Raw genomic sequence first — 25,641 nt, 5'->3', positions numbered from 1 at the left:
GTATGTGTAGTTTTTCTTCGGTTTCACTCCCCATAGTGATCCCTTCAGTCTTCTTTTCATTTATTTTTAATCCACTTTTACTCCCAATGCCTTCTAGCACTTTCATAAATTCTAAGCCTGATGCTTCTCTTTCTTAAGAAGGTACTAAGACAGTCATGTGGTCCATTCCAGGTGGCTTAGTCTTCTTTTTACAATTTTTCAAATTAATCAAAATCTCCTCGGTACTAATTTTGGTATCCATAATTTTTTTGTCTTTCTCATTCAAAATTCAATCACTACTCTTTGTACAAGTTATATTTTCAACAAAATTTGCTGTATAGTACTTAAATTTCAGGCACAGATTATCTTCATTACAATCTGTACATTTATAAAGGGTTTCGTAGTAATCTTTCAGAGTTGCAGCAATTTCGTTTGGGTCTTCAATGATCCAACTTTGTTTATTGTTGTTATATACTTTGATTTTAGCAAGGCCTTCGATAAAGTCCCTCACGGGGAACTTCTCTTTAAATGGTCTAACATCGGTATATAAGGTAGGTTGTTACAGTTCTTAGCTGATGAATAGGATACAGAGTGTACTGATTAATTCCACCGTTTCTGAACCTTGTGACGTTACTTAATCTGTTTCGCAAGGTAGTGTACTTGTACCCACACTATTTGACATTTAAATTTACAGCTTAGTGGATAATTTTTCAGAAGATACATTTTTATACGCTGATGATACGAAAATCATCTGTTCTGATTTAAATTTTGTCAGTTATGTCTATACCAAATTTATTAACTGGATTATTACTTGGAGAATACTATAAGTGTAAATAAATGTGTCTTGCTTCCTTTTTACACTCGTACGAGTAAACAATGCTCATAGCATATTAATAAATGTTAAATGAAAAAAAAAAAAAACTTATATTTAGTGGACTTTTCCTGCAAATTCACAATTCATAAAATCTTTGTTCCAAGCCTTATAACATGCGAAATATTATTAAGATATTAAGATTTTTAAATAACACTTTTCATAAATCAAAAGAAATAAATCATTCCAACACGCATATATGTATGTATTTCACTTCTAGTCTCATAATTATTATATCAAATATTTGTTCTTTTTTTCGATTTATGCAAATATTAAAATAAAATCATAGCAACAGTTTTGTGAGTTATGATCAAATACTAATTCTACATATTATGATCACTTGTGTGTAATTAGTCCTACATAAAGAATCGATTGTATACAAGTTTATGTACTATGATTATAATCAAGGCTCTAATACATTTGTATTTGGTTACTTTTTGCTGTAAGTAATTTATTTTTATTATCAATTGATTGTTTTTGTTACTCTATATATATAATGTATATCCTTTTATGAAGTTGAACTTCATTTCTAAGTAAAAATATCCTAATTCAAAGATGTAAGTTACATAAAATTATATCTTATCATGTTTTTTTTTTAAGTGTGCCATCTGATGAAATATAATTCATTAATTTAACAAATGACAAAAGATTAAACCTAAAAAACTCTTAAATTAAGGTTACTTTTCCATATTGTTTTTTCTCAATGTTTTTTTTTTTTAAATAAAAAAATAAAATATAATCCTTGCCGCCTCCAATAATATCTGCATTTAAAAAAAAACATATATCCCTATTATATTAAATGTAAGCAATTTTCTTAAAATTATAGACTTTTGTTTAACATTTATGTTTTTTTTTCATTTACGGATTTTTATTTATGTAGAAAAATGTTTTTGAATAGTTCATCCTTAAAATCAAGCGTTTTGATTAATAATTGTATGCTTTTTTGACAAAAAAAAACCATTTTAAAATGCAAATATATTTGTTTCTACCTTCTTTATGTCCGGATTAGTAAATACTTACTACTTACTTAGTATTAGTCTCACTACATATAGCAAAATTCATTTGAGAAACACATTCAGTATTATATTGATATTATCAAAGTTGATTTATTCAACAATTTTGATTCCTTCGTAAGTTTCAATTGTTTAAAATTGCAACAGCTATTTCCGCACAAATATATATGTAGGTACAATTACAAAGACTTCGAGGAAAGAAGCTATCAGCATATCAATATGCAAAAAATTATGAACTTGAAATTTCCTAGGTTCAAATTGTCATATTACTCTAAGTTCATGTTTTGTCTCGCCTACTAGGTTTGGATGAAAATGTTAGAGATATAAATAATATTTTTTTATTCCCTCACACTCTACAAAAGCCTCAACTCTAGTTTTTGTTATTCTATTTTTTTTTTTTGATAACGGTTGTTTGATTGAGTGAACTCAATTCAGGTCATTTTTTTTTTTTTTTGGTTTCAATATTATTTCAACTGTCTTTTAACATTTTTTTCTTTTAATCTCTTTAGGTGCATTGTAGTCAATATGACTTAAACCCATATAAAAATACACACAGTCAGTATGTTTAAATATGACTCTGTAGCCATGACAGTTTAAAAAATATTTAGGAGGAGAGTAGCCCAGCTGTCACGAAGTTTCATTAAATTACCTAAAAGCAGCTTTGGAGGGAAGAAAATACACACACAATCTCTCTGTATTTAAAAAGGACATAGGCAAAAATTACTACGAAATTGTTCCCTCAAGTCTGCCAAAATTCTATAAGTTACTTTCAATTTTGATGTCACACACATTAGTTGTAACTTTATACATAGATTTTATTTCCTCGATAATTAAAAAATAGTGAAAACAGCTTAGGAATTTAAAAAAAAAAAATAAAAAAATCTACTGATATTGACAACTTTCAAAAATTTTACAGACGACATATATAATATTTTTAACAAATCTACAATCTATGTATACAAATAACTTATGAATTCGATGAACAGTTAATTGAACACGGGATTAATCTTTTTTCAAATATACAAATAAGAGTTAAAAATGCTAAATAGTTTAAAACATGAAATGATACAATAAAAATGAAGGTTTCAAAAATTAAGACTATCAAACATGGGACTAAGAATGCTTCATTTTTGTCTTTGCTTCTGTATGAAGGGGAATACTTGCATTAAATTGTTTGATTGATTTATCAAATATCGTCAGAAGTAGATATCATTCATTTTTGTTTGTGGGTCTAATTTAAAATATATAATGTTTCTTTCTATTTTTTGTAAATATAGCTGGAGTTAACACGGATTGGGTGAGCTATAGTTTTTATATAAACTAAATTTTAACAAACCATTTATTGCCATTTTTAATAAACAATTTATTATTGCATATATATAAACTTTTTCTAACATAACCTATTTTAAAGTTATATGATGCAAATGTGGATATATCAACTCCAGATTCATCTAATTGGACCCTGGGAGTATTCAAGGAGTATAAAGTTAATGTCACTTTGAAAAATATAAATATGGAGAATTTATACATGGATGTTTTCTCATTTGGAAGTACGTTTTTTTTTTTTTTCATATTGGCTTCATGTAATATTTTCATTGCATATAAGTTAAAAAAATAAAACATGCACATTACTATAATCATACTTTTTTTAAATTTTAGTGTCTAGTAGTAAAGTTATTGTCTATGGGCCTTTGCATATGTGCAAATTAAAATTCATAAATCAAACTCAGGGAATGATGGCGGGATGGTTTGAATATCCCAGATCTTCTAGTTTCGAGACAGGACATGTAATTTTATTAACATACATAACGCAGGGTCTGTAAAGTCCTTGGTTTGACACAAAGATTGTACTATTTGTTTAATCCCTTTATTTTGAGTTAGTACCAATGGCAATCTGTACTTTAGTTTGTTATTTGTTGTGCTAAGAGTGTGACTCTACTTTTTTTATTTCCGATGCAATGGATCAAAAACAATTTCCTATTTTAATTTACACTACTTCTTGAGGAGAAAAATAGTGTTTAAGCTCTGATCCATAAAGGGGGAAAAAATAAGGAAAAAAAAATATAATTATACACAATTTTGAACGAAATAAAACATATTTTCTTTGTGATGTCCGTGATTTTTCAGCGCATGTGTTATTACTCGGTACTAGGAAAATTGACCAAGGGGGAGATTGTCCCCCCAAAAAAACCATATACTTAGTTAGTTTTGTACATACGAAATTACTCATAACTAAACTTATAAAAATCTTAAATGAAATCATGAAATCAACAAAATTTTGTCTTAAAAACAATTGAGTTTTTTGAAAATGTATTTGATTCATTTACTTGTATAATTAAAAGGCTTACTTTACAATATCAAGCATCTTTTTGTATTATTTTTTTGTTATATTGAATAGAGTTTGATAGAAAATTAAGGAGGATGGTTATAATTTATTTTTATCATAAATATTTTACAAAAGCAATCTCATCCTTATTTTAATTCACAAATTCATAAAGAAGACAAGTATAGCAATTATATTTTAGATTATTAAGCCTTTGTCGCTGAACTGGGATTTTCTATGCCCAAAATTTTATAATACTATATTTACTCCTAAAAGTAATATTTTATCACTTATAAAAATGTTCATGTAGATTTAGTCAGTATCAAGAAAAACTCAATTTTGTAGCTGCTGTGATAGTGGTTTTTTATACATATTTCGAATGGTTTCAAATTTAATATATTCCGTTAATTCATGTAATACACACAACCTCATCAAAATGGATAAATACTTATAGTCAAATTTGTTAAAAATAATGAATATTTCATAGAAACTAGTATCAAAAATGAAATTTTAATATTTAAACTATGATAATAAGAAAATATATCTTGTGGAGATCCCAGACTAATACTGTTAAGATCAACTTTTTAACCCAAGGATGTGTTTTTTAGTATAAGGACTTTATGCATTTTTATTGATTTTACAAGACCAAAATTGATGAAATAATTTGTAAAATTGTTCCAAACTGTTAAATAGTTTAAATTTGAGTCTATGTCGACCATGTGCTGGGTGAAGACTCAAAAATAAGAAAATTTTAAAAGCCGTTTCCTCTTCAACATATTTTTAATTTTTGCATTTTTATGGCAAAGGTTTGAAGCCAAAATTGTTAATTCAACAATTTTCTACACTCTTTCTTTAATATGCTCCCCCCTCCTCCATTCTGAATGATGGCCTCAATACGGGGACAAAGAGAAGTATAGCTGGCCTTGATGAAGTCTGAAGGCAAGTTGTTCCACTCCTCTGTGATCCCGGCCATCGAAATTTGGGTGAGAAGTATTGTTCATCTTGTTCTTCAAGACGCAACAAAGAAAAGTCTAGGGGGTTCACGTCGAGTGAGGACGAAGGACAAATTCTGCCTTGGATAAGCCAGTCATGTGGTCCCTTCATAAATACTGCACCTTCTTGGACGTGTGTGTCGGGCACCGCATATAGTTTGCCGTGAGGAACGTGCTTTTCAACCATGGCAAGACATAGTACCTGAAGACCTAGTAGTAGACGTGCCTATTGACTTTCTCGTTGGCCTTGAAGAAGTAAGAGACATCTTGCTTCTGTTGGACGCCATGACTTTAGCTGGATGTTTGGTCCTGAAGGTACCCTCAACCTGAGCTCTTGATTCAGCCATGCAGCGATCATTTATCATGTTCAGAACAGTTTCCACAGTGAAGATCTTCTTGTCGGAGATCGGCTTGTGAGCGGAGGAGATAGCACACCCAATACTATTTTGCTTGTTGCTCAGATATTTTTTGATCGCACAAAAACAAAACAAGCATCAAATTGTAGCTTTTTTAACACCTCTTTCGAATGCCACTAAGTACAAAATTGTCAGACTTTTCAAATTGAGGTTAAACGGCATCGAAGAGCTTACTAATTTTTGAGTCCTCACCCTGTACAGTGTAATAATTTATTTTTATTTTTAGAGTAAGTTTTCACTAAGTGTGTTAAAAATAGACGTTCATTAATGGAGGGTAAAAAATGTGTAGAATAAAAAGAACTAAGGCCTGTTTGGATAAAATTTTATGTGTTCTGCCTCGGGCAATTTCCTCCTCGGGAAATTTTCCTACAGCAATAGTATTCATAAATAACTGTTCATTATATTTCTATAGGTGGATACGATCAGTGTATATTTAAAAGGTGTACATGGAACTGATGTAAAATTTCAGTTTGAAATCACTGTAACTAAACTAGAACACACAAACAATAGTCAAATAGATAAAATTTATTTTGGTGTTGGAGTATATACAACTAGTATCAATCTCGTAGTTATTGGATTTGATGAGAAAAACTACTTGGACAACAGTTCTAATGTAAAATAAACCCTTAACATAATTTTAGGATGATTGATTCATTATTTTTTTTTTATTTCAAGACATTACAATCCTCATTACAAATTGATGATAGCATAAAACAACTGTCCTTTGGAGAATCTTTGGTCCTTAGCTGGACCATGATTATACAGGATACTATTAGCGTTCTACAGACTACAATTTACTCAGATCAAATACATGATGTAAATATTTATCGTGTCAACATATAGTTTGACAACTTTTTCAATATATTTGATGTAGTAAAAAGATATTCATTATTATTAATTGATTTTTTTTTCATAAATGTGTATCTCTGGGACAATCAAAACAGTGAATACTCAACAATTTTCATTACCTTACCCACAGTTTTGACAATTAGCCTTCCAACTTTGGCATCAAAATTACAGGAACGGAATCGACAAAAGCAAAATTTTTGTGATTGACAGTTACAGTATCTATCATTCATATTTTCAGCCGTTTTTGCCTTGACTGATGAAAAACAGTAAAATATGGTGACTACCCCCCTCAAGCAATACTGAGTCAAGATATCAGAAAAACTGTTACAAATGTTTTTTTGATGAGAAATTTCATCTTTCTCTATACCATCTTGAGTAGATCGATCACACTAATACAACACGAAATACCCATGATTATTAGTATTTTAATATGTACTCTTTTGAGTCTATATGTTCATAAATTGTAATATACAGATGTATATATATTTAAACGGATAGATAGGAATTGTATGAAAACATTTTTTTAAATTATTACCTAATATAAAGTTCATATTAAATACGTAATTTAAAGATAATTTGAAAATTGATCATATTGATTTTAAGGTAATAATAGATTAATTTTAATGTATCATGTAGAATTATTATTACTTTTTTTTTGCTTATGTTTCACCTTTAAAATAATCTTTTTCAGAAATTATTCCAATTTGGAGGAATAAGGATTGAATTTGATGAAGATCCATGCAACCTCATGAGTAATAGATTTATAAGAAACATTGAAAACTTGAATAAAGAAGGGACAGGAAACATAATTTATTCGCTAACCGGAAGTAAGTTGTGCATTAATAAATTTATTTTATTTTATCGTGTTTATAAGGAAATAATTCAAAAATACATTTGGATAACATTCATAAAGTATGAAGACCTATTAAAAAAAAATGATAATTTATATTTTTTATTTTAGAAAGAACGAATGTAAACGTTAACTTTTCTGTTTGCTTAACGATGAATAATGCAATGAAACTTATACCTGAGCAATTAAGAAATATAAATATTTCCTTAAAAGTGGATAAAAATGGAAAACAATTTTATAAAAAAAACATACCATTAGCACTTCTTGATTCTCCAACAAACCAGCAAAACCTATTATTCAAAACACCTTCAGTAAAAAAAGTAAAAATAAAATACGTATGTGTCTACCCATAATTTTAAATATCTTGAAACAGGTATTTATTTTAAACAATTATGGACTTTGTTCAAATTCAAAAGTCATGGTTCTAGTCAGTTTTTTGGTAGAGCCTAAGTCAATGTTTAATCTTGAAATCAATGTAAACAAAACTGATGGTAAGATTCATTCAAAAAATGTGCTTAAACATAAAAAAAAATAATACTTTTAGGTTTAAAACCGATATCAATAAGGCTTCGAAGAAACACTAATGTTCATCTTCAAAACTATGATACAAATGAAGATTTCATTGATTCTTCTGAGAACATAATGCAAAATATAGGCATAGTTGAAAATATTAAATCTACAGCTGAATTAATGACATTTGAAATCATTTACATGGTGAATTCTTCTGATGTCGTATTTTTTGGGGGTTCAATTTCGGGACAAGATTTCCAGACAGTTGGGAATATTAAACGAAATGATGTATGTTAAAAAATGTATTAACATAAAAAATAGTGGGTTGGGGGGGTTTCTTATACTGAACATTATCCCCCACGGATATACACTCCGAAGTTTTGCCTCCCCACAATTCTCTTTAAATTACTGCTGATTTTTCTGCTCATACTTTCTTGTTGATATATTTCCGTTTTTCAATCCAGGGGCGTCCACAAGATTAAGGACGAGGGGCTGTAGACCTTCTTCCAAGTTTCAGGAATTTTTGCTTTTTACTCGAAAATATTTTACCAATCGGGAAAATTTAATATTTGCACTTTTATTCCAAAAAGTTTTATTCTTTGTGAAGAGTTGTGGACTTAAAGAAATTTAACAAAAAAATTCATTTTTGAAATTTAGTTTTGAAATTTTTGTTAATATTTATGGATTTTTAAAAAAAAAATTCAAAAACCAAGCCAAGTTTTTTTTTGGGGTGGAGTTTGAACCCCTTTAAAAGAGCTAGTAACGTTCAAGGGTGATCAATAAAGAATCATATATTTCTAGAAAAGTAAGCGTACATACGAGATTGAGACAATCAGTGAAGGAAATATATGTTATGGGAGTATCATCTTAAATACTTTAATTAAATAGAGAATTTGCCAATCTTCAGAGGGTATGGAGAATATGAGCTGAAAAGTCTCGGGCTTCACACATAGATTGTACTATTATTATTATTTTTTTAACTCCCCTCATTTTCAGTTACTACCTTCCTTTAAAAGATAGCTGTCAAAATTTCAATGCATTAGTTTCTGAGTTATCTGTGTCGCCACTTTTGTTATTTCCAAAACAATGGATCAAAAACAATTTATTGTTTAAGTTTAAACTGCTTCTCTGTTCAATGTGCTCACTCTTGACCAAAAACAAAAACTTGATAATAGTTCAGGGCTGTGTTTGGCCATGTTTAAGCGTAACTAGCCAGAATTCTTTCGTCTGTAATTGGCAATGGATAAAAAATGGTTCCGATACTTCATTTTGGAATCAAAACAATTATCATCTGAGCAGTTGGTAAGCTTTGAACGAAGCGTTGCAAAGTAAAACAATCATCCTGTGTATTTTATATACTACCCTGAGAAGAGAAATACCTTCAGCAATTAATGTTATATAGCGTTATTAGAGCGTTTGAATGATGAAATAACGTATAAACTGCCTCATTTGAAGAAGAAGAAAGTGTTGTTTCACAAAGAATAAACACATCATGTCACCAGTCAATTAAAATAATGGTAAAACGACATGAGTTATTCGTAAAATTGCTTCCACATTTACCTTACTCTCCATATTTGGGTCCCAGCAAATACGAGCTGTTTGCAAACCTAAAAATAGTTTGTCGGTAAGAAATTTTGCCTTAATGAAGAGGTTATCGCTAAAACTGAGGAGCATTTTGAGGCAAAAAATAAAGCGTTTTATAAAAATAATTTTGAAATGTTTGAGCTGCACTAAAAGGACTGTGCTACCCTTAATGGAGATTATATTGTTGAGAAAAGCAAATTTTGATGAAAAAAAAACATGTTTTCGTTGATAAGCCTTCTCAAGTCATGTGTTATTTACAAGGAGGTTAGCCTAGGTTAATACACGTATTTTTAATATTTTTGGACTTGGATATACTGCTTTATATTTTGAAGGGGGCTTCAAAGGAATTAATGGTTCCCCTCCCCCCGACTCCCTACATTAAAAATTATATAGAAGGACTTAAATTGTGAATTATGAGATATCGTAAAATCATGTTCTTTTAAAATTAATTTGACTTCATTTTAGTGCTTACCAAATGATAAAATTACAATACATAAATATGATAGTTATCGGTTTGAAGAAGATAATAGAATGTTTAATATGGATTTTGTAGTTAATTTGCAAGGTAAAATATTAACTTAAAACAATCCAATCTGGTAAATATAATGGTACTATTTTATTCATTTTAGCCCAAATAGGGACGAATGATAATATAAAATTATTGATTCAAATTCTTGAAAATAAAGGAAGTGTTGAAAGGGTTATGATTGAGGATACATTTTCAGAGTTTCCTTGTATCAAGAATAGAAGCGAAACTTATTTCCTTTCTAACTCTATAGATGGATTGTATGAAATAACCCTCAATCCAAGCTGTCCTTTGTATAATGATTACTTTTCCTCAAGATTCATGGTGAAAGCTTTAATTAAGCCCACTTCTGACTCTACATTAAACTTTCAATTGTCAATATCTTTAGATAATGTAGTTTTTAATTACACAACAAATTCAATACGAACAAATTCCAACGCCAATTGTGGTATGTACAAAATCAATCAATAATTATATGGCCTTGTTATCTTTTTACTTGAATTAATTTGCATTCCCCCTATCAAACATTTAATAGGATCGAAAGAGCCTGTTATAAGTTACATTTCATCGAAGTCAGTCATTAACCAATTTCTAGCTATTACGTACCACATCAGATTTTTGCCTTGCTCCAATATTGAAGAGTACTCAGTTGTTGTATATTCACCATCAAATGAAACTTGTTTTTGTCAAGCACATTTAAATCATGTTGGACGGGATCTCAGTAACTTTCTGCACAATCAAAATATTCGACTTGAACTAGAGGGGGACGAAGTTTGCTTTACAAGGACCACATTGCAATTGAATGTAAATTAAATACCTATTAATAATTACATCATATTCTTCTGATGACTTAAATATAACTCTTTTTTTTAATAATATAGAACATTTTTCGACTTCCAAATAAAGTACAATGTGGAGGAGACAACATCAATGGTCAGGACTCAATAGGAATCACTTTTTGGATGCATTTGAATAGAAATAGGACTATCCCAGATGGAATTATCATTGAGACTTCATTCAACAACTCAGATGAACAATTACAATCTGAATTTTCAGTCATTAATGAGGTATTTCACTAATAAAAAATAACTTATAAGTTATGAATACTATATATATCCATGACCTTAGGGGGTATCACGGGAGCCCAAAATTGAGCTATCACGCATTCTGACCCCTCAAAAGTTGTGAATGGTAAATAGAAATCACTTTTAATAAAAAAAAATTCCGGAAAGGTTTCTGTATGAAGTAAAAAAAAGTTTATGAAATAAACTTTTTTTTTCTTATTTATAAAAAAGCTTTATATGCTTTTAAAAAAGGTATTGCACGATATGTAATTTTTTGCTAAAGTAATTTTTTTCAGCGAAATAAACGTTGCGTGCCCCCAGATTTAGTCCAAAAATGGACGAAAAAGATAAAAAATACTCATGAAAAGGAGAAAAATTCTGCCGTTATCTCCTGACAATAATAAGGGGAGTTGCCTTAATCTTGCAATAATGGCGGAAAGATTTCGCTTTCAGGTACAGCAGTAGCTGCTATATGTAATTCTCTTTTAGAAGATATGGAATTAATTGTGCCTTCAAACAAACTAGATAGGCAAAAAGTTAAACTGGAAAGACATAAGTACAGGAAAATTCATGCAAAATCTTCAAAAGAAGAATGAATGAAAATCAAATGCATTGGTTTTGATGGCAAGATTGACTTTACCAAAATGGTTAAAATTGTTTAACATCAAGAGAGAAACAATGTCAGCTTCCTAGCAAAAAATATATTTTGCACAGAAAAAGAGGAGCATATAGGCATTATTAAAGGTACTCTAACATGAAATTGTTTTAATTTATATTCATAAAAAATATATAGGGGTAGGGAATTGTAACTTTCATGATTTGAAACTAAAAATTAAAATTAACAAGAATACACTTTCTTATTCTTTTTTGAAATTTCAAATTATACAAATAAATTTATGTTGGTCTTTCCCCCATTTAAGAACCCCAACATGAATAAATTGACAATGCTCCACCAAGAAGTAGGAAAGCGGGGGATCAAGCTAGAGAAATACTATTGGGTCTAGAAGATCATGGAAGCTTAGAATCCATAGTTGCTATCATATGTGACGGTTGCAACACAAATGTAGGAATTTGGTCTGGCATTGTAAGGAGGCTTGAACTTTCTCTACAAAGACCCCTCCAAATGACTGGTGTGTCAACTTCACATGAATGAATTGACATTGAAGGAGGCATTCAAACAAATTAATAGTCGTCAGCAAGGACCTAGTATTTACAGGGGCTCAATTGGAAAATCAATAAAAAAATATTCACAAAAAATGTCATTCGTCAATTTCAGGCCTGTTGTAGGAAAAGTTAAAAAAAATTAATGAAGATATTTTGGCATATATAAGTAATAACCAACATTATCTTTACGACAATGTTTTTCTAATTCAGTCTGAAAAAATTCCTCCTGCTTCCCACTTACCTCTTAAATCATCAGGAACCTCGCACGAGGCTAAATGGCTTACCAAAGCGAATTGCATTTTACGATGTTAAATATCGAATAAAAAGCCTAGGAAAAACCTCTTAAAATTGGTAGCATTTATCTTAAACTATTGCGCTCCAATGTGGTTTGCAATTAAATGTCTACGGAATCGCTATGTTGCTTCGAAGCATTTTCAGCTCGCAATTTCACTATCAAGAGGTATTCATCAATATATGGCCCATATTGCACCAAAAAATGTATCCCGAAATTCTTTCTTCGCACATCATGAAAATATATTGATAGGAGCATTGGTAGATGAAGATTCAGATGTTTGTAAATTGGTATTGAACAAAGTCTTCAATGCAAAAATTTCATATGGCCCCCATAGGCAATTTATAATTCCTAATAAAATAAACTATGAATCAAATCATTTCATAAATATGATTGATTGGTCTAACATAGTAATTTCAGTTCCTCCAATCTTTCACTATTAGTCAGATAAAGAACTTATAAAAGCAAAGAATGAACCTTATAAATTAGAGAAATATCCATGTCATTCCCAATCTGTAGAAAGGTCAGTGAAACTAGTTTTAGAGGCTTCCTGTAAGATTGACGGATATAACCAAAGACACAGATACAACTTTAAAATCAAGAAATAAACTAAGGAAATTTAAAACTAAGTTTCAGTACCCAGTTTGATATGTTTACATATCATCTGTTTACAAATAGCATTCATAAAATATTAAGGATAATTATCCACATTATTATATACTAACAGTTATAAAATTAAAAAAATAAGATATTGGCCGAATTTTCTCCTTTTTATAAGTAATTTTCATATTTATCGTCTATTATCGCACTAAATCCGGGGAGGCGCAACTTTTATTTCGCTGTAGAACTAAGGGATTGAACTTTAGCAAAAAATTACAAATTTTGCAATATCATTTTTTAAAGCACATTAATCTTTTCTATATATAAGAAAAAAAAAGTTTATTCCATAATTTTTTTTTTTTTACTTCATACAGAAAACCTTTCCGGATTTTGTTTTAGAAAAACAGATTTCTATTTAACATTCTCGACTTTTGAGGGGTCAGAATGCGTGATAGCTCAATTTTGGGCTCTCGTGATACCCCCTAATGTACCCATATATGTATTACAACTTTACTACAGCGTAAGAATTATAATTATGAGAAGTGAAAGGAACTCGGCAAAAAATATAATATGCATCAATAACTACATAATATTGTTGAATTTATTCACGTGATTAAAATTGTTTAAAGCTTAGAATAAGACTATTATATGATTCATTAGTAATTGACCGAAAAACAAATGAAAATTGAACATACATTTTTAACAAGAATAACAAATATATGTAAAGGGTTTTTCATTAAAAGTGCTTCAACTTTTTTAATAAATAAAACACAACCGCTTAAAGATTTTGCAAAATTTATTTGTTTTGAGTACAAATTAAAAACATTATGTATAAAAATCGATTTTTCTAGCATGACCACCACAAGCACGTGTACAGAAGTCCAATTGCTGAATCCAAATTTCCATTACTTTTTCGAATAAATTGACCGATATTTCAGCAATTTTGCATTTGATATTTTCACTGAGCACTTCTATGTAACGTTGCTGGCTTATTAGTGTGAACTAATAACTCCACGTGACCCCAAAGAAAAGGATTAAAAGGTGTTAAATCGCACGATCCTGGCGGCCAATCAACTGGTCCATAACTCGAAATAACACGCTCACCAAATTTTCTTTCCAATAAATCGATTGTAGCGTTTGCTGTGGGATAAGTCTTGTTGAAACCACATGTTTTCCAAGCCAATACCTTGCAATTGGGGCAAATAAAAAATAAAAATGCGATAGCGATTTCCATTTATAGTAACGTGGCAACTATCATCATCAACCAAAAACATGGCACAATGATCCCTCCATCACGAAGTCTACACCAAACATTAATTTTTTCAGGATGCAATGATATCTCATGTAGAGTTCTGCCGGGTACCATTAACGCATATTTTGCTTATTAACAAAGCCATTGAGTCAAAAATGAGCTTCAAAACTGAAGCTGGTTTTGCAATGAAAATAAGTTAAATTTTATTACTAATAATTTAATAGTAAATTTTAATAATTTTCAATTATTGATCAAGTGTATATATTGCTCCATGATTAAATGTATACTAATGAAGGGAAGAAAAGAAATATGGCGTCGTTTGTTCCTTAACGGAAAAATAAATGGAAACGTCCCTAATGAAAGACCCATTATATGCATAATATCTATTCATTTATGAAATATTATATTTATAGGAAGTAGATGGGAATTTTGACGTCATCAATATAACAACACCCTCCACTATATACAAATATACACCATTTATTCAAAAAGTGTATTTAAACTCATCTTCCACGTTCAAATTCAATATCACAATCACTCAACCAATTTTCCGGGAGGAAAACAAAAACTTACTACGATTTGTTGAGATTATGCCATTGTATCTCGGAAAAAACCATCCTTGCATTCTATTTGAAACTGAAACATTAGAATTAGAGGATGTACTCCAATATAGGTAAGTTTGAAGGTTATTTTTTTACTTTTAATAGATGCATATCCAATACGTTAGTTTCGGGGGTTTGGTATGAAAATCCAAGACCGATTTGAGCGGGTAAAATATTTTTGAACCAAACTAATTCGGTCTTATAAAAAAGCTCTTCCTGGATTGCCCACCCAAAAATTCGTTCAAGATTTATTTTATAAATGACGTCATTTGTCCTTTCAAATCAGTGCAATGACGTCATATCAAGTGGAAAAAAAATCTCAAAAATTAAATTTTTCGAAAAAAAAATTGAAAAGTTCAGAGTTGTTCACAAAAAATTAAATTTTTGGGAAATAATTTCATCAGTCCACGGCTGTTCGCAAAATTTAATTTTTTTGGAGAAAAATTCCAGGCATCAAATTTTTTGCTAAAAAATATTCAAATATCAAATATTTCAAAAAAAAAAAATTCAAATTTCCAAATTTTTCGAATTTCTTTTAAAAATCCACAGTTATTCAGAAAATGTTAAATTTTTTCGAATTTTTTTTTCGAATCCATTGCTATCTACAAAATGTTAACCCCGACTGTTGACAAAAAATTAATTTTGGAGAAGAAAAAGCTCTAAAATTAAATTATAAATATTAATTTTTTTATAAATTTGGATAGAGGGGGGATACAGCCCCTCCAGCCCACTCCCTGTTGACAACCCCGAGGTGTACATCTCGTACAGCAGTAATAGGTCGAATATGTGTCCACGACTTGAAAACAATTACATTTTTGTCATAGTCTGAGACCACCGTCTTGACCAAATATCCTGTTTAGGAAAAGATCACTTAAAACCGAATAAAAAAATCAATCTCATACCGAGTTTCAATACTAATACCCCCGTACGATTCTTTAACCTATTATATCAAACTAAAAGAAAAAGTATATAATTTTTATTTGATGGGTTCTTAATTTACATACCTCTAAATATTCATCAGACAATTTACAGAGGAAACATTTATGCTATTTGGGAAGTCATGCTTCCATTTCATATCAGATGAACCAAGGGATAATATAGTAAGTTTTATCCTGAATTTTGTTAAGAAGGCCAAGTTGTACATTTTATTTTTGTTAGATTGAAATTGGTTTGGTTTTTTCACTTGATAATCCTGAAGAAGCCGTTGGATCAGCCAATTTACAAGTTGAAATAGATGATGTGAATCTTGAATCCACTATAAATGTAAGTTCATATAATTATTTCATTATTTAAAAGAAATATATAGAAAGGCAGCTGACATTCAATAATTATATATGAATTGAACGTTTTCATCTACATAATAGATTCTATATAACCTTTATATCGTTATTCACCACCTGGACAAATTTTGACACAATGTTTCAGAAATCAAATGGTAAAAAAAAAAAATAAGAAAGAAAAATTTATAGCCTTGTATAGAAGCATCACCTTTTACTCATATAAAAATGAATTGTCCAAGCCTCCAAAATGGCGGACTTCTAGATTGTGAAAACGATCCATTTCTTTAATTGTATCATCAACTTTATTTTCAATGCATAAATACCAGTGGTTCTCAAACTGTGGAGCACATAACACTGGGGGTACGTGTAAGAACTTCATAAATTGGTTAAGCTTCTGCAATTGCTCATGTATTCAGTTTTACACTTAAATACTTGAATATTTTCCCATATTGTACACACTCTAAAAAATTTGAGAATCACTGGTCTACATTATTCACTTATTCTTCTTAACACTATGCATTTCTTTACAAAAATTCAAATTAATTTTTTCAAGACACCAAAAATTATGAAACCATTCTAGATTCTACCATGGAGATATGTAAAGTTTTATTTCTTATATTCTTATTGTTAGACAGCTGTTTAGATAATTTACATATTGTTGGGTATTTTACAGGAAATGGAATCAGTTTTTTTTTTACAAAAAAGAGATGAGTTGCTCATTTACGTTTAAGAATAGATTAATCGTTCTCTACGATTATTATTTAGTATATTTTCTTAATTGAGTATGTATATGAGAACAAAACTAAGGGTTTTTAATCCACAATGATAAAAATATCTGTTTATATCAAATTAAGAAATAAATCAATTTGCTAAAAACATTTGATATTAATAATTTTTTGTTACTAAAAATAACTTGTTTCGAGTATCTTTGAGCATTTTCAAAACAAGAAAAGGAAATATTACATCTCATTTCTATGATTAAATGAAGATCATGATTATCCCAAAACAAAAAATATATATTTACTAAATTTATAGTTGTCTGTTTTTAAATGTATGAATAATGAAAGTTTCAAACAAATATCATTTATAGGTTCAATAATTTTGGATGCTATTATACAACTCAATTCAATTTTGTTTTATTTGAACAATTTTTATAGATATCTTCGATTTATATTCAAAATATCACAGAATGTGAAATAGAATTTGATAATTCGACAGCATCCGACTTGAATGTTAAAAATGGAATTTATGCTAACATATCTCTTCCATTTATTCTCAAAAGTGAATCTAGTTGTTTTGCTAAGGTAAATTAAACTATGTATACATACATTAAATTTAATAAATCTGTAATTTATATAAAATCTGCTTGAAGTTTGAAATTGTACAATATAAATGCAAGAAAATATTTTAAAAAGGATAATTTTATCTTAAATTTTTTTAGTTATGCGTGAGTGTATTAGAAGGAGATTTACCTTTTATGGACGTCAAAAATATATACATAGAATCATATGGAAAAAATCTATATTTCTCAGGTGAATTAGTCACAAAAAAAATCAAATCTTCAATATCTTTTATGCAGGTATATCAATTATATTTTCGTAATCTTTATAGACATTTCAATGTCTCTTAAAATCTTACAAAAAGAAAATTTATGCATTTTTATTTTATAACAATTTGTCTATACAAGAACGTATAAACGGAAGAGAGTTTTGATTTTGTTTTTCTTTTCATTTCTACAAACTCAGGCCTTAACTACATTATTGTCTATTGCTTTTTTTGTTTCCTTTTTTATCATCATGTTTGATTGAGTACTTTGAGATGTGTGTGGTTATCATTATTATTGATTAAGTCTTTCCTAATTGGGAGATACACCCACTCGGGAAGATCAGAAAAGAATTCTAATCCATTATATTTCCCCAAATTCTAAGCATCCACATTGGGATTGTATGTAAGAAGACCAGAAAGCATTTCTTTATTAAATTAGTCTATTTTTCTGGAAGACACGCGATTCAATTATTTAACTATTAAAATGTACTTACATAAATGTACTATATACAGGGTTTGAAATCTTTGTTGGCTCCAAGTTATAGTAGAAATAATTATTCAATAGGAGCATACCTTTTTATTTAATTTATACTTCCATATGAAATTACATGGACCAGCCAGCCAATATATGTACATGAAACTGTTGAAGTTTAAAAGTATTTTTATAAAAAAATAATAGATTGATATGGATTATCTATTGTACATTAATACAGTTTTTTTATTAATTTTCTTTTTTTTTTAAATATATGTAGGCCTGAGTTTGTATACTCTATATTTAGATGCGCTCTCGTTGTCCCTAGTATTTCTTGGTCTATGTAACAATATTTTTTTTATAGATTTTTAAATTTCATAGAGTATTGTTTATTTAGGCTGACTACATATGCCTAGAATTGAAAGGGGTCATGCTAATAGATGCTGCAAATATTTCCATTCCAAACAATTTAGACAGAAATACTACTTCTCTCAATTTACTCATGGAGAGCAGAATTAATGACATTTCGGTTAACACAAATGGCTCAAGACATTCAATAAAATTATATAACAATGATGTTGAGATAGAATCAATTCCAGTTGAAGTTCTGAGAATCGAAGAACCTTTTAATAGTAATATTATGATGAACATCAAAATAGAAAAACAAAATGAAACATTCTTTAAAGGGTGAGTTGAGAAGATCTTTTTTCTATTATTCAAATCCCCTTATTTGCATCTAACAGGGATGAAATACAAATATCTGGCACTCTTCGCTTACATCCGATGGCAATAAATGAAGTTCAACCAGCTTCGATCACAATTAGATATCCCAGAATTATAGAAAATGTCACCAATATAAATTCCAATACAACTTTTATTGATAGCGAAGAGAAAAAACGAATGTTGATATTAAAATTTACAAAAGGACTTAGATTTGCGGACATAATTTATTTTAACTTTTCCCTAAATGTTGGAGATATTCCACCTAAATTGGGAGTAAAGTTTGGTGCATTACTTTTCAAACCTGTTTCCGGAGTAGGTAATATTTTCAATAATCGAGGAAAAAAACAATCCGGCCTTATGATTCAAGAGTTTATTTCCTATTCATCTAATGGTAAGTTTTATAACTTTTTGCAAAGCTGAATATGTTTAATCTCAAATTAAAAATGCATTCCAGTTTGTTGGTACATTGTGCACAAACTTGAATTTATTCAAGAGCAAAGTATTATTAAATATTTTTTCGTTAAATTAAGATTTTACAAATTTTGTAAAAATATATTTTGTAATAATTTTTTTACTAAAATTGGAAGAGTATTAAGCTTTTTAAAGGAAATTAGGCCAATGAGTGAATAACATAGATTTACATATCTAATACTTAGGAATAGGAAGAGATGGTGTCAATTTATATATATTGTAGTATAAATCTAAGGACACATTTAAAATATGGAAACAACCTCAATAAACAAGAATATGATGTATAAAAAAACGAAATAGGTTTGTCAAATCCCATTTACAATGGGCAATCTGCATAAACCTCAAACCTTTTTGGTACAAAACCACTTAGCCATAAACCCTTGATGAATACAATATTGTGATTTACAGTATCCCAATATACAGATCAGATAGCACATACATTTGGTATTGAAAGTCTTATTATCCAAAAATTGGAGTCAAAACCTTCCTAAGTATCTTTTGTTAAATGTACGTAGGTCCCTTATTTTTAGTCCTGGTCTAAATTATATATTATCATAAGTAGAAAAAAGTTATACTTAAGTTTTCTTTTGAATGCTACCATTTTCTACAAAATTTTTGACTGAACTGGCTCTTGATTACATCAAGCTGGTGAATTATAATTTAGACCACCCGCCTTTGAACATATCTAATGAGTTTTCAAATGAGCCCATAGCAAAATAAATCATTTACCCTAAAGAATGAGGGGTTTACTTTGACATGCCCAATCACTCTTCATCATTTAGAATACGTAAAACAATTTTTTTTTTTTTTTTTTTTTTTGAAATATAGTCATGTAAGGAAAGATGATTTTAAACTTACATTTCTTATAAATTATGTTTTGCGCTGAGGGTTTGATACGACTTCACTTATTAGAACTATGTATATCCTTACCAATTCAACATCCACAATGCATTCCACCATTATATTTGCATTTCAAAATCGTCACGAATAAGTAATACAGACTAAGCTGAGAATCTTTTAGATGTTGGTAATCCACCCTTTAAATATATATCTTTAGAAATATCAGAGCTTTCAAAATATGATAAAGACATTTGCAAGAATATTTCAAATATATTTAGTAGTGGTATTCATATGAGAAGTAATCCAAGTTCTACAATGAATACTACAAATACTAAAAATTACTTCTGAATTTCAAAAAACAAAAGTCTTTGGTTTTAGGAACATTGAGTCCGAAAGTTCAACTAGTATATCCCCTCGGAAGTGGCCCTGATAAATCTGATGAGATCCAATACCTGTCCACAGAAAGAAGCCTGGGCTTTATTAATTAAGAACTTTCTACGAGGTGTGCAAAATAATTTGATTGTACATTGTTTTGGTTAGTTTGAGGTAAAATCTTACAACTTTAGTGATCAATATCTATCCAGATCATTCACCGATACACAAATTATTATGATCTTGCTTCCATTTAGAAATAAGATACACATGCGTTACTCCCTTGTATGTACCGAATACAAGTGAGTTATTCATACTTTTGAAAGTATTTAAAAAAACTGTCAGAATTAATTTATGCCCAAAATTTGGAAAGTTTATCTAAATAATGTAACCACCAGGTCTGATGTTACTCTTGATAATTTTAGAATATCTGGATTAACTTTTCAATTTTGAAAAGTTATCAATGTTATAGAAATATATTTGCCTAATAAATTAATAAATAAAATGTTAAATTAGTTATTTATGGAGAAAAACTGAAGAAATTAACTGCAATTGAACTAAAAATACACATACATACATAAGTGAATTTCTCATTTCAAAATTAAAATTTCAAAGGGTGTCTGCATACCTAGAGGTTAATAAAATGTTTTAAAGGAATTTTTTTTTGTTCGAGTTTAGAATTATCTTTTCCATATTTTGAAGGTGTCTTCAAATATTTATTGCATTGTGACACCCCCTAACAGAGGTACATTTATAAGCATGTTCTGTTGCCGTATAGAAACAAAATATATTCATTTTTTTGAGTAGTCACTGAAATATAGGCATAATTAAATATTTAAATTTTAATGTATTTATATTTGAAACTTTTCTAAGTTTTCAAATGTTTTTTTTTTTAGTTAAATTTCACAAAATTGTACAATCTTGAATCTATTTTCGTGTTTAAGCTGAATAATTAATAGGAATTTCTGAGAAAGGAGTGTGAATAAAAACTTTACGATATTCGAAATTACACTTCTTTCAACATTGACATAATTCATGTGACAATTTTTATGTTTAATCTATTTCGTTCATTAATTTTTGGAGCAGGATTATTTTTACTTAAGTACAAAGTACCAAAAAAATATTTCACTATTATGAATAAGATCTTCAACTAAAATATTATATGGCTCTTAACAGTTACATAAGTTTGAAAAAACTATGTACAGGAAGGTGAACATTCACCATTTCAAATTTTAGAAATTATATTGCCAATAATTTGAAAAAGAGATAGAATTTAATTGTTTAGTATTATCTATTTTGCGGATTTTATTTGTATTCATGTGTATACAGGGTGTCCACAATAAATTGGAACTATCTTAAAATTCAACCTGCTCGATAAAAATGGAATTTGGAGTGTATTTGTTAATATGAAAAAGTTAGACATGATATTAAACAATAAATTTATTCAACATGTCTTCCCTCAGCAGCCACCATCCTCTCCATCCTGCCCCTAAAGGATTTGCATGCCCTGATGACTTCCGCTGAATCGACAGCATTCCACTCCCTCGTAATGGAACCCTTCAGGGCCGCGATGCATTTGTGCCTGACCTTGCTCACCTCCCTCTCCAACTTCCCCCACCAGTAGTAATCACACGGATTGAGGTCGGGTGAGTTGGAGGGCCAGGTGTTGCGATCCCAGAAAGTGATGTCGTGGAAGTTGAAGAGGTTAGTGGTCCTCATGGCGATTTGTGCGGGCGCTGAGTCTTGTTGGAATATTAACTCCCTCCCAGCGGCCGTATCCTGCATCCAGGGGATGACGAACTCCTCCATGACTTCGCAGTACCTTATCGCGTTAACCCTTTCCTTGGGATTGAAGAAGAAAGGAGGCATCACCTCACCGGCGCTTCAGATGACACCCAGGGTCATCACGGAGGCTGGGAACTTTTTGGTGAAGACTGCAGGGACCTCTTCTCTCTCCTTGGCAAGCCACCTGTCATTCTGGACGTTGTAGCTTCTGTCGACAGTCCAGTTCTTCTCGACGGAGAAGAAGATGATTCTTCCTCCATGGCTCTTCGGGTCATTGAGGAGACGCTTACCGTTGGTGAGCCAGGTTGACTTCATGGATGCCGTGAGGATGTGTTGTTTGGCCATTCAGTATGACTTGTATCTGATGTCCTCATTCACAGCCTTGGAGACCAGTTGCTTGCTCACTCCACGATTCTTGACCAAACTGGACAAGGAAGTCCCCAGCGAAGCCTTGACGGACTTCCGGAGGCTTTCAAAGAAGTGGTGAGGGCTGATTCGGTCACTTCTCATGTTGTGGGCCTTGCAGCAGACCTTCCCCTCAACCTCCCAGGCATTGAAAACCCGGTACACTGTGGGTTTGGTGTAGTTAAGAAGCTTGTAGATAGTAGAGGGCTTGTGTCCCGCGCGAGCCAATTCGAGGATGGCGTTTCTCCTTGCTTGTTCCATAATGACTATTGTTTGTTGTCAAAACAATTGTGATGGAAGTTATAGTGTATTGTTCACGCAACCTTTTGTATAATTATGATTTAACCCCGAATATCCACATTATGGATCTGAATGAAGTTTAAAGTAGTTCCAATTTATCGTGGACACCCTGTATATAAATATTATTTTTATAATTAAGGTTAAAATTGGGAAAAAAAGCAAAAAAAAAAAAAAACCATGATGATTCTTTTTGGATAAACAGTTATTAATTTTTTTTTTTTTTTGTAAATTACTTTATTGCGATGTCCTATATCGATATTTGGAACACCTTAGGGACGTTATCAGCATAACATTGTTCAATTTCCCTCTTAACACTTAAAACAAGACTTATTTTCCTTTATTTTAAGATTGTTTTGATGAAATCAGAATTAGCGAAATTTGCCAAGTTATTGCTAGTTCTATAAATACAAATCCTACTTTGTCTAATGTGAACTTGGAGAAAAGTAAGAAAAAAAAATTTTTAAGCATCTATTTATCAAAAAAAAACTTTACTCTTAGAATGGACAGCCCAAAAACACGAAGGTCAAATATATAACGAATATTTAATTTTTGATTTTAAGAAAGATATGTTTTTGGAGGGGCTATCATTGTTTAGTAACATAAGTGGGTTTTTTATTGATGTATACGCTGGTAACAATTACAAATATATGCCATTTGTTGCAAGGATTAAAATGTCCAAAGGAGCAAATGAGAAAATTAAACTCGCACCTAATATTATTGGCCGGTATGCAAAGTTAAGCTTCAGTAAATTTGAAAAAGGATTGATGGTAAATGGGTAGGTATAATGTTAACATGTAAAAAAAATTAAATTATTCATTCAATAAAATAAAAATCACTAATATTTTTTATAGAGTGAAATGGTTTGGATGTTCAAAGAATCCCAAGGAAAATAGATCAGAAGATTGTCCTTTAATTGACAACAGCTTTTTTAATATTAAAAACACCTCGAATCGGGTATTTCTAATCAATGATGAAAGAGACATTGTTTATGTTTGTGACAGGTCTCCTCTTACGAATAAACCTTCTTGCTACTCATACGATCCAAAAACAGATGATGTTAATGGTAATTTATTCAAATATCTCTAATATATACTTATCAAAATACTTATTGCAGTTCTACCATCCTATGTCAATAAATTAATTGGATATAAAGATGGAGTCGTTTACTTTCAAACGTCTGAATCTTCTTATTTTGCATCTAAGGATGGAGCACATATCTATTATATAAATTCCGTAGATGAGAGTACTCTTCAACCATCACAACCCATTCTCGAAACGAATAACGAATTTTCAATTACATGGAAAGGGAAGTTGATGAGTTATAGAGGTAGACTCAATCATTTGATCGTTAAATAAGAAATAAATAAAGTTTAATTATTCTTTTAGCGACTTTGTATGGAATCGAAAAAAATAGGAAAATGTTGTTGGGCTATTCTCCCTGTTGTAAATAATGAAATATAATTGAATAAAAACTAATAATTATCCTTTTGGAAATGAAAAATTGACGATCTAAAATAAAGTAATACCTTTGTGTAAATATCGTACTATTTGTCTAAATAAATAAAAGAATTATTAAATATTTTTTCAGTATCTAATAGCGTCTACTGCTATAAAACCTGCAATAATCCAAATTGGCCTTATTCTAAAAAGCTGCCAGAAATTAAAAATAAAGGGGGCTGGGGGCTACAAAATTTATTTGCACCTTCTCTCTACATCTAATTTTTAAACGGTTTTCTTTTTGCTTGAAAGAGGAGAAATCCTATGAAAACACATGAAATTATTGAAATGACCCTTCAAAAAGAGAAGGAGCTACTACAGTAGTTGTTAACTTTTTTTTAAAAGGTACCTATGACTAGATTTAAAAAACTAAAAGTCTGATGTTGCCAATATTTGAAACAGATGGGTAGGTTGTTTGGGTCCATCATGAATAAAGTTCTACAAACCATGAGTTCAAACTTTTTAACTTCTGAACTTTAATTGAAGCTTGAGAAGTCGGGCTAAATTCTTCAGAGGATGAGGACTAACTTCTGCCGGTCACATCTATCTCGCGGAGATACACACCCAGGCAATTTTATTCTTTTAATTAGAACCAAGATATTAGTCTCAAGCTACCAGACCAAAACCTATAGCCTTGAGCTTCTAATACCTTTCTTCATAGTAGTAGACACCCTCTCTAATAGTAGAATCAGATCTACTTATCTATAGTGTGAACTACGGATATAGGAAAGCTTACATTAGGACAATTGGTATTGGGAAAGTAATAAGTAATATGTATAAATATATTACTTATTTATTGATATTCCTTATTTTTCTTCTGGTTATAACTCATTAGTCATTGCATAAGTGATATTATTTTTACATTAAATAAAGGAAGGTGTGCCTTCAGCCCGGCGAGCTTTATCCAAGACGATTTTTTCCGAGGGACATCTTTCCAAAGACACATTTTCTGTAGGGGGGATTTCCTGACTCTGTCAACAAAAGATGGTCGTCTCTTATCACCAAGAGAAGACTGGAAAGACTGGATCGGAAGGAAATGGTAAAAGTATTAGACCCTAAAACCA

The 25,641-nt window shown here is 30.2% G+C and overlaps 1 protein-coding gene across 2 annotated transcripts; it reads left to right on the top strand.

Moving 5' to 3' along the window:
* Positions 1-1,183: 1,183 nt before the first annotated feature.
* Positions 1,184-24,657, top strand: LOC121128397 (uncharacterized). Of its 2 annotated transcripts, XM_071892922.1 has the most exons (25): positions 1,189-1,292; positions 2,373-3,413; positions 3,523-3,650; positions 6,007-6,207; positions 6,270-6,410; positions 7,135-7,270; positions 7,405-7,613; positions 7,667-7,784; positions 7,838-8,091; positions 9,853-9,952; positions 10,017-10,361; positions 10,449-10,717; positions 10,795-10,980; positions 14,699-14,958; positions 15,909-15,987; positions 16,046-16,150; positions 17,325-17,471; positions 17,609-17,746; positions 18,582-18,871; positions 18,928-19,298; positions 23,428-23,523; positions 23,579-23,855; positions 23,932-24,143; positions 24,195-24,407; positions 24,467-24,657. In XM_071892922.1, the coding sequence occupies exons 2-25, from the start codon at positions 3,377-3,379 to the stop codon at positions 24,529-24,531; spliced, it is 4,377 nt and encodes a 1,458-aa protein (XP_071749023.1). In that variant the 5' UTR covers positions 1,189-1,292; positions 2,373-3,376; the 3' UTR covers positions 24,532-24,657. The 2 variants fall into 2 exon arrangements, with proteins under 2 accessions (XP_071749024.1, XP_071749023.1); XM_071892923.1 differs by lacking the exons at positions 24,195-24,407; positions 24,467-24,657 and having other exon boundaries at positions 1,184-3,413; positions 23,579-23,683; positions 23,745-23,855; positions 23,932-24,059.
* Positions 24,658-25,641: the final 984 nt, after the last annotated feature.

This window comes from Lepeophtheirus salmonis, chromosome 13, assembly GCF_016086655.4.
Source record: "Lepeophtheirus salmonis chromosome 13, UVic_Lsal_1.4, whole genome shotgun sequence".
Classification (NCBI taxonomy): Eukaryota; Metazoa; Arthropoda; class Copepoda; order Siphonostomatoida; family Caligidae; genus Lepeophtheirus; species Lepeophtheirus salmonis.
Note: the sequence above shows the minus strand (reverse complement) of the source record. Positions and strands in the feature narration are given on the sequence as shown.